Raw genomic sequence first — 10,886 nt, 5'->3', positions numbered from 1 at the left:
TTTGTGGGTGGACGGGTGGCTCAGTTGGTTAGAGTGCAAGCTCTGGGCAACGGGGCTGCCGGTTCGATTCCCACATGGGCAAGTGAGCTGCGCTCTCTGCAACTAGAATGAAGTCAATGAGCTGCCGCTGAGCTCCCAGCTGGCCAGATGGCTCAGTTGGTTGGAACGCGGGCTTTCAACCACAAGGTTGCTGGTTTGACTCCCGCAAGGGATGGTGGACTGTGCCCCCTGCAACTAACAATGGTGACTGGACCTGGAGCTGAGCTGCGCCCTCCACAACTAAGACTGAATGGACAACAACTTGACTTTGAAAAGTCCTGGAAGTACTCTCTGTTCCCCAATAAAGCCCTGTTCTCCTTCCCCAATAAAATCTTAAAAAAAAAAAAATCTATTTGTGAATCTAGGGTATATAGAAAAGTAATGATACGAAGATGGTAGTTAAAAAATACGTACTTTTGCTTCCAAAAGCAGAGATTTCTAATATGTTAAGAAAACAGAATGACAACATGATCTAGCCCTGTACCCACATAAACACCAATTTTATTCCAAATAATCACATAATTTTAAGAATTTTTCTAAAGCACTTTTACAAAAAGTAACCTGTGTCATTGATTCTAGAAATTCCATCTTGCACATTAGTACCTTAGCTGAACTGTAACACTCCAAAAATTCCAGAGCTTCTATAGATTTCAATTTTAAAGTGAAAAATAAATTCTATTTTATTTTTCATGATAAATGATGCTACTGAAAACTTTACTTGATAACTTTTTAGTTACTTTGATGATTTTTGCAGTCTTACAAATAAGCAACACATATATAATATACATAAAATAATAATAAGGCAGGCTAATGGCTTGCATTGGAGGCCACAGAGTTGCATTTTGTTAAACCCAAATTGAACAGAGTTGAATTGAGGTTAATGCAGAGAAAGGCATGTTCTGGATGTGTAGTCCTTTGTATTTCTTGAAGCATCAGATGAATTGTAAAAAGTTCAAAGAGCTTCTTATTACTCCTGTAAGAGAATGAGCACATTAATTTAATTACACACACAGGAAGTTGATCTGTGATGACACACTGAGAGATAACTTATGTGTAAAGTGAGAAAATGGCATGTGTTTTTAGTGAAGAAAATAGGTAACTATTTTCAAAAGAGGCTTAGGAGATAGACCTAAAGTGTAAAAGTATTCAGGGAAAAAAAATAAACTGTTTTATAATCCTGAAAACTGCACCCTATTTACTATTACAATATTTCAGAATTGCTTTTCCTCACAGCTATAAAGAATCAAATACTTGGTCATCTTATTTTAGTTAAGCTGGGCTTTTTAAAGTAGCAGAATATTGGTTGACCTTTTGCCTTAGCTCCAAAATACCTTTTTAACCATCCTCCTTCTAACAACCAGTCAGTAATTTCATTATCAATTAGTTAGAATTATATCTTATTACATATTTCTTATTTCCTTGTCTACATATATTTACATCTTGAGAGAAATTCAAATAACTGTATGTAACCACCCACTTGATACAAAAGGATTTACATCTTTGTGATTTTAAAGATAATTACTTTAAGATTCCTTGAGCATCAACTATTCCTAAGCCTCTTGTTCAAGCTTTGCTCTAGTTCTTTATCTAAATCTGAAATGAACATAAGCTATCAAACACATCACAGACAGTTAAAACACTTTGGCCCAAGGATATAGTTGCACTTTGGGACTATTTTTTTAAAAATCCCATGCATTGAGTCCTAAGCAAGAATTAAACCTAAGTAATGTAATTGCAGCTTCATGCCACCACAAGTAAATTACAATAGGCCTTATTGAGAATTTACTGATTACAAATCTAGATAAACGTGGTACATGCAGTCTGCAAGAAAGGGAAGACAATGAGTTGGTAAGTTAACTGTTACCAGATGAAAACTAATAATTTGGTCAGATGATTATGAAGTTACAATTTAACAATTAATAATTTACTGTGGTTGGTACGGTGTACTAGGCACCAAATAGAACATATGGACCCACTATCACTTATCTACAAATAATTTGAAGATGCATTATATTTACTATTCAAGTATAATGAGGCCTGGTACAATATTTAAGTTCACTACCATGGAAATCATGGGTGAGGGGAAAGGAGGGTGCAGAGGAGCTGAACCAAAATCATAATTTTACTGTTATAAAAAGGAGATAAAAGCTGTTCAGATTTGCCTCAAAAGAAACACTATGCTATACCAAGACTCAAGAAAAACATAGCTTAAAACCTGTCCTTTATTTATAATTTTAAAAATGGTTATACCAATGTTTGCATGAGGGGAAGAAAAGGAAATTAAAAAAAAAAAAAAAAGCCTTCGATTCTTACAACAAAATCCAAATTAGTGGCCAAAGCAAGCCCATAATAATTTCCTAAAATAAACCCAGTTACTAACATTATTTTAAATCTTTTCTGCCTGTTTTATTCTCATTCCCTAAATTAACTTCATTACATCAATAAGAATCTGAAAAATATACTTTTACTATCTTTTTTATTTTCACCTGTGGCATTACAGAATACCAGTGTGCAATAATTTGTTCTGATACTATCACTTGGTTGCTAAAATTTGCTCTAAAGTTTTATATACTCTGTTTGTGGTACTTAAAGTTCAATTAGCAGAAATGAACTACAGAAACAAGTCATTCTAAGATTAAAACTCTAATTCTACTCTATCACTAAGTATGTGATCTTATATAAGCATTAATATTTATGAATCTTAATGTTCCACAGGTTTATTGTAAATTTGCTTTAATAATCAAAGTTGAACTAGTAGAGGATTTAGAAAGGTCTAAGTGATCACAATAAGATATCTTTCAATAAAAAAAATGTTAGAAATAAGAAATTCTTACTTGATTTTAGAAAGTTTCTGTAGAATAATACTGAGCTTTTCTAGTATTTGAAGATCAAGCTTAGGGGTTCGAAGCAGCACAGAGCAAGTACGAAAAAATAAAGTGTTGCTACAGGCTTCCAGGAAAGGCTGCAAGGATTCTGCAAAACAAATCATCAATGCTTTATGTTAGGGAGTAGCTAAAAAAGAAATTAAAAATAAAATAAAACCAAAATTATGTGGTGTATTTATAATTATTGATTTGATTTTCATTCTTTTTATATCATTATTTCATCATTTGAAATATCATCATTTGAAAAATTAAAATATTCACTGGCTCTTGTTGAACAATGCATGCATACCAAAGATAAGATTATTTTCCCTAATATCAAACTTCTATTAGGCAGAATTTATCAGAAATCCCATATTTGACAGAAAGGGGAAAAGTCATTTCTTCAGTAAGTTTGTAATAGCAGGCTGGTAAATAATTAGCAATAAGAAATTTTGTTGGGGTAGTAAAATTTTTGTTTTTTTAAGGAGGGCAACCTTGGTGTTATTAGCACCACGTTATGACCAACTGAGCTAACCAGCCACCTCCAGTAAAATCTTTTTAAAACGCTAAATCAAAGAATTTCATTTGACTGTTAATGACAATTTACATACTCACTGGATAGGAAATAACTTTTTAAGCATAAAAGCAAAAAGGAAAAAAGATTCATAAAAGAATGCAAAATTTTACAAAATAAAAATTTTAAATATCTATGTAAAAGAAATTTTGTAAATTAAAAGGCAAAAGCTCTGAAAAACAAAATAAAGCAAAACAAAAGGGAAATAGCAAACTTGCGGGAGAGTCCCTTTGCAATTTATTTGCCAAAAGATTGATATGAGTACCATAAAAAGAACTCTTATAAATTAATAAAAAAAAGGTGGACCTAATATTTTTAATAATGAGCAAATGGCACAAACAATAGAATACAATAAAAATATTCAACCATAGTAGGAATAAAATAATCGGATTTGGCAAATTGTATCAAAAGCCTTAAGAGTGTATATAGCCTTTGATTCAGCAATTCTGCCTCTAAGAATGTGTCCGATAGAGACGTACGCAAAGGTTTATAAATAAGGACCACAGTAAAGTTTGTAATAGTGAAAACTGAAAGCTCTGTTAAGACTGTTAAGAGTTGAACAAAATAATGTATAAAAAAAATTTTTTAAGGTATAAATCACTATGATCGCTAATTAGGGAATCTTGAACAGAAACAAAAATTATACAAAAATATTAAATCATGGCCTTTAAAATAGTTAAGTTCCTCTATAAAACTTAGAAGTTCCCACAATGAATATACAGAACTTTATTTTAAACACAGATAAAGTTAATAGCTATAAAAGACATAAAAATATGATAGCTTTGCATTCTTCATTCTTTTTGAATCCATAAACAGTTTGAAAGAGTATACCACAGTATCTTGATAGTGTACTGAGTAAAATAAAGTACAGCAAGTCCTCAACACGGTTTCATTCAAAGTCATTTCATTATAAAGTTAATGAGAGACCAAAGGAACTTAACTCTTGTTTATATCAATTAGCCTGTGGTAAAATTGGTTTCATTAAACATTGTTTAACCTAAAGTCAGAACCTATTGACCATGATGTTAAGTGAGAACTTACTGTATTAAGTAATGAAATCGACAAAATCCAAAAAAAGTCAGAGGAATGTTCTGATAAAAGAAAATAAAAGGTGGTACATTCTATTATAGCAATGGAGCACTAGAGACAATGATTGTGTGTCCTTTGGGAAAAAAAACAGTATTTCCCCCACAGCAGTCTAACCCAAGTATGGTCTAGACTTAGTTCAGCAAACCATGTGTATGTGACTGTGTGTGTGTGTGTGTGTGTGTGTGTGTGTGTGTGTGTATGTGTGTGTATGTCTCAATCTCAGTTACAGAGAATCTTCTTAAAGTACGAAAATTTAATTATATAAATGTCTAACCACTATGTTGTACACCTGAACTAATATAATATTGAATGTCAACTGTAATTAAAAAGATATTTTTAATTAAAAATTTAAAGAATGAAAACTTCGGTTACAACTATTACATAACCTACAAATAGCATTAAAATACAATGATTGAAATTTCAAGCACCTTCATTAGACAATTGTACACAGTTTTCTTATTGCAGATCCTGAGACATGGTTCACGTCAACTCCGAACAAGAAAGTTAACTATTATATGGGTAACACAATTTAAATCAAAGTGTAAAGAACAATCATAAATCATGACAAGAAGGATCACTGAAGGTTCTTAACATACCTACAATCTACAATGTCGGTATTTTCCATTTAAAAATCTAAAAACAAAACAAGAAAGCTACGATGGTTGTTTGTTTATTGTCAAGTGTGAAAGACAGTGTATCTTCCTTTACTGTACTACACCTTATATGTAAATCAGGTCTTGGCATGAATAAAACACACATTTAAGGGTTATAAGAAAAATCCACAAGTCAACATTGCCAAATAAAAGTGAACTTCTTTTATGACCTCTGTAATGGAAAAAAGCCAAGGCCATCCAAAGACTTTAATATATCAGCATATTTAAAAGGTGAAGCTTATAAAATTATTTTAGACATAAAAGAGGTTCACTGGCTTGATTTCCAATCTCTCTTTTAAACCTGTGAGACAGACATGAAATAGAGGAGAAAGGAAATTTTGGGATTCTTATATGCATTAGGTTAGGTTTCACTATAAACATTGTAGTTTTAGCATTTTTCCAATACTATGATATTCAAATCAATAACATTTTTTAAAGCTTAGAAGAATTTTAATTTGAATAAACATGGCTACTACAAGAGAGGGGGAGAAAAATTGAAGACCTAATAGGCCAGGCGATGTCTCTTCTAAAATTCATGTAACTATGGAAAAATTGCCTAGCACGTCTTCACTGATTTCTACATTAAAACGAAGAGATAAAAAGGCTTAAGAGAATTTCTCTCCATGAAAAGCTAGTCTTATGAATCAAAAATTGTAAAACAAATAATAAAAAAACAGCAAAAAAAGACCAACCAACCAAGCAAACTACAACCAGAGAGAAACAGAAAGAGTCACGAGTCAATGTTATGAACCTTAAAAACTGGTGGCAAATGGCCTAGGATACAAAACACAAAATTCTAGGGTGGAGAAGAGAAGTGTGGCCAGTGTCCTAGCATACTGTAACAACGCTTCTTCTATGAGATACACTGGAGAAGTTAACAAAATCTTGGGAATTCTCATGACTATCCCACTCAACTGGAAGAGGGCAAACTAACCATGTTACCTTTTCACTCTTCTGATGGGAAACAGACAAAGAGGTTCCCAGGAAGTAATTTGAAAATAATGTTCCAGAGCACACACTGCACTGGAGAGCAGTCTGAAGCCAAAAGAATTTCTCCATGGAAATAAGTACTCACACCCTCCACATTCTGAATTAGGTGAAGTGAACCCAAACAAGACATTTTAGCTAAATCTCAGAAATAAGAATACAGGGCTGAGAGTCTAACAAAGCACTGGCTACAGAGAGAGAAAAAAAACAAATGAGGTCTGACAATTAAGTTTGTGAACTCATCCTAGAAAAAGTGCTGCATACCTCATTGCTGAATGTCACTGCGGTCACCTTAGAAGTACTCCCCTTGGGAAGTTATGCACTGACACCAGCACCTAGTCCTTAAACACGATTTTGGAATTCTTTTTCTGGAATGGCCATCAGAGCTGTCGTCGTATTACCCTGGATGTCCTGATTGTCATCAGAATGTCTTCTTTTCAATATTTCCTTTATCTTCGGGTAAAGATAGAAGTCACTGGAGGCCAGGTCAGGTGAGTAGGAAGGGTGTTCCAATGCAGTTGTTTGTTTACTGGCTAAAAATCCCTCCCAAACAATGCTGTGTGATCTGGTGCATCGTCGTGATGCAAGAACCATGAATTGTTGGCGAAAAGTGCAGGTTGTTTTCGTCTTTTTCACAGTCTTTTCAGCACTTCCAAATAGTAAACTCGGTTAAGTGTTTGTCCAATTGGTACAAATTCATAATGAATAGTCCCTCTGATATCAAAAAAGGTTAGCAACATCGTTTTGACTCTAGATTTGGACTGATGGAACTTTTTTGGTCATGGAGAATTGGCTGACTTCCACTGAGCACTTTGATGCTTTGTTTCAGGCTTGTATTGGTTCATCCATGTTTCATCAACAGTAATAACATGGCCCAAAACATCATCTTGCTTTTCCAAAAGGTCTTGGCAAACTTCGACTCTTCTTTGCTTTTGTTCATTGGTGAGCCCCTTCAGGACCATTTGTGCACACATGATTTGCCAAGATTTCTTATGCCAAGATTTACAGTTAAGATTTGCCTGTTTCTCTATCAATGTTTACTTAGTCTGCTATGTTTCTCAGTCAGCTGACGATTCTGACACATAATTTGACAAATTTTGGCAACGTTTTCGTCAGTTCTGAATGTTACTGGCCACTCTGACCTCTCTTCACCAGTGACGTGCTCTCTCCCCTCAGAAAAATGTTTAACCCATTTGTACACTGCCATTTTCTTCATGGCATTATCCCCATAAACTTGGACTGACATGTCCCTAATTTCATTTCCACTCTTGCTAAGTTTAACAAGAAATTTAATGTTTGTTCGTTGCTCTAATTTAAGCTCAGACAGTCTCGCAAAGGCACGCAAACACCCACAACAATAAGGAACACGACTCAGCAAGACACCACCACACGTCGACACGAACACAGCTGTGAGACACTGATATACCAAGGTTATGACATCTTACTGAACTGTTTGTACAGTGCTGCCAATGTAAGCGCATGGTGGCAAGTTCACAAACTTAATTGTCACACTGCATATGACTGCAACCATATCAAAAATATATATGAGGTTGGACAATTAAGTTTGTGAACTGTTGCAACAATGTTGCTAACCTTTTTTGATATCAGAGGGATCATTCACTATGAATTTGTACCAACTGGACAAACAGTTAACCTAGTTCACTATTTGGAAGTGTTGAAAAGGCTGTGTGAAATTTGCCAACAACTCATGGTTCTTGCATCACGACAATGCACCAGCTCACACGGCACTGTCTGGGAAGCAGGTTTTAGCCAGTAAACAAATAACTGTATTGGAACACCCTCCCTACTCACCTGATCTGGCCCCCAATGACTTCTTTATTTACCAGAAGATAAAGGAAATATTGAAAGGAAGACATTTTGATGACATTCAGGACATCAAGGGTAATATGACGACAGCTCTGATGGCCATTCCAGAAAGAGTTCCAAAATTGCTTTTAAGGGTGGACTAGGTGCTGGTGTCGGTGCATAGCTTCCCAAGGGGAGGACTTCAAAGGTGACTGCAGTGATATTCAGCAATGAGGTATGGAGAAATTTTTCTGCCAACTAAAGATTAATAGCTGCACCAAACTAAGAAATATGGATATATATGTTCACAAATAAGTTCTAGATCTATAGAAAAAGTTTAATGCATGTAGCATAATCTAAAGTATTTGATGATTTTTTGCTCTTTAACTTTACTCTATTTTCTTACCCATATTCAGAGATAAATTTAAACAGAAATCAAGTATATTTCTTTGCAAAATCTCCTAACATTTTCTTGTATTTTAATATTGACAGATAAACATAGACTGATGCAACTGTATATACACTAGTGATAGGGTAGGTAGATAGAAATGAGCAGGACAAGGAGAGGCCCAATGCTCGTTAGAAACCTCCTGCTGCAGCTCCTACCTGGGTCAAGACCCCTTACAGCTGCCATCACGTAGGGCACCAGCGCCTTACTAGCCCAGCAGGATTCCAGGCTCACATATGCCTCTAAATCAAGGGGATGTATTATTAGAAGCTAGCGAGAGGGAAACTATTCTGCTTGTCAGAATATACACCCTGCTTCTCAGGGCCACTGTAAGGAGCTCGGACAGCCTAGGGAGCGAGAAGGGAGTACAAGGCATGCCAGCTCGGAGAATGAGTGGTACTGGAGAGACAGAGAGGGAGACAATTCCACCCATAGAAATAGAAACTTTCACACAATGTAAGGAGAGGCTGCTTCCCTCTCTTGGGTCAGCCTGCTCCGAGACTCGGAGTGTACTTGCTGTTCTGTGCCTGCACAAACTGTCTCTAAACTGAATTCTTTCCTTCAAGAAGACAAAGAGCTGAGGTACAACGTCATTCCCAGTAACACTAGGACCTAACCATGTTTAAAAAAGAGAAGAAAAACCTGACATCATGAAAACTATTCATAGAAAAAAGAAAGTAATATTCACAGGAAGTAAATGTACATATCTTTGAATGGTAAGAATTTTTTCCCCCGGGTTTGTAGTATTCCAAATTTCTATTATTTTTATAACAAAAATAAACTGTACTTAAAAAAACAAGGTTTGCAAAATGAACTCAAATACATTACTGCCTTCCAAGAGTTAAACAATAGCATGTTACCTTAGACAAGGCAGATTCTAGGCCACAAAAGAGAATAAAATAATACAAATACAAACTTAAATCCCTCTATTTAATAAGTCTGAAAAGAAAAGGACAGGATTCTTTGAAATAAAATAAGACTCAAGTTCTCACACAGCTAAATCCAGACAGGTAATAGCTTTCCACCACTAACAGGAAAAAGAAACCACAAAGTAATTTTCTGAAAGCAACACTACTAAGTAGTTCTTATATAACATACACTCACGCTCCAAACAGATATAATCAGAATCCCTCACTTTAAAAACAAATATTGTGTTCATAATAGGTATGTTACCAATATGCAGATCTTAACTACACTTAAAAAAATGCATTTTAGCAGCTTTCAAAAAAAAATACCTATGTAGCTAATAACATTTCTCATATCTGAAAAAGATGAATCTGGAGGAAGAGCAGAAGGGAAGAAGAAAAATCTCTTGCAGGAGCACTCACTATATAACATAGCTTAATATGAAGTCTCCATAGAGATGGAGTGTCCTATTGCTTCTCAAACCAAGGACCAGTCTTTTAAAATTTCCAATCCAGCATACTTTTACAAAATACTGTTAAAACAGTTAAACAAGGAGGCTGGTAGTCTAGGGTAGCTCTAGTGCCTTTGGTAGCTAGCGTATCCTACCTACAAACCAAAACCTAAGCCAGAATCAATGCACTTGAATCTTAGAAAACAGAAATCAAAAAACAACTAATCATAGTCAACTAGATTTTCTTCAATCTGAAAAAATAAAACTCAAGAACAACTATTATAACAGGCAAATAATTAAATTTTCCAAAATAAGGCAAATATTTACGTTACAGCCAATTAACTTCTTTGCTTTGTTTTGCTATAAAAACCTCTGTCCTAGGCACCACTCGCGGAGCACCCCTAACCATTTTCAGTTTTGGTGCTGCCCCATTCAAATTGTTTGCTCAAATAAACTTTTCAAAATTTAATGTGTCTCAGTTTATCTTGCACAAGACCATGAAAAAACATTAGAAAATGAAATAAACAAATATACAAAATGTGAGTCCAAATGTTTTATATTATTATTGGATTTAATAGACATGAAATGACTGTTAAATTACTACACAGGTTTCTAAACACTGTTTCTGCACTCATCTCCCACTTAACCCGTTCTAGGCACCCTGGATAATCCCGGGTTTCAGATCACTGACATCTCCTCCCAACTCCTTGCTCCAAAACCCCAAATGGGCTTCAGAGGAAGCCCCAAGGCTCAGCAGAGCACTGTAAACACAAACCTTGAAACCTGGCACCTCACACATGGCTGGCCACTAATGTACATTAGATGAGTGACATAAGACATCTGTAAATCAATTCTATCAAGACTTCTTTTTCAACTTTTTCCTATGAATTTAAAAAAAAAGTGTCATGTGAAAATTGGCATGTATATGGTGAAATGAGGTTCCCATCTCAAATCTAGAAAAAAACAAAATATAAAACCAATAGCCAGAAAAGTATTTGCTACATTTTAATCTTATCATTCATTTATCCCTTTAACAAATTTTGTTGGCTAACACCAGGAATGGATTTCT

The 10,886-nt window shown here is 34.8% G+C and overlaps 1 protein-coding gene across 3 annotated transcripts in view; it reads right to left on the bottom strand.

Moving 5' to 3' along the window:
* Positions 1-513: 513 nt before the first annotated feature.
* CCDC138 (coiled-coil domain containing 138) overlaps positions 514-10,886 on the bottom strand; it is a 73,240-nt gene continuing 62,867 nt past the window's right edge. Inside the window, exons 14-15 of one of the 3 annotated variants that reach the window (XM_081068748.1) lie at positions 2,874-3,012; positions 514-1,012 (exon numbers count right to left, since the gene is read on the bottom strand). In XM_081068748.1, the coding sequence (XP_080924874.1) occupies positions 847-1,012; positions 2,874-3,012 (305 nt within the window). In that variant the 3' untranslated portion in view covers positions 514-846. The remainder of the gene's footprint in view (positions 1,013-2,873; positions 3,013-10,886) is intronic. The other 2 variants (XM_081068749.1, XM_081068750.1) reach the window with 2 other exon arrangements.

The sequence above is a fragment of the Rhinolophus hipposideros genome (assembly GCF_964194185.1).
Source record: "Rhinolophus hipposideros genome assembly, chromosome: 12".
NCBI lineage: Eukaryota > Metazoa > Chordata > Mammalia > Chiroptera > Rhinolophidae > Rhinolophus > Rhinolophus hipposideros.
The sequence above is the reverse complement of the archived record's forward strand: the minus strand, read 5'-3'. Positions and strand labels throughout refer to the sequence as shown.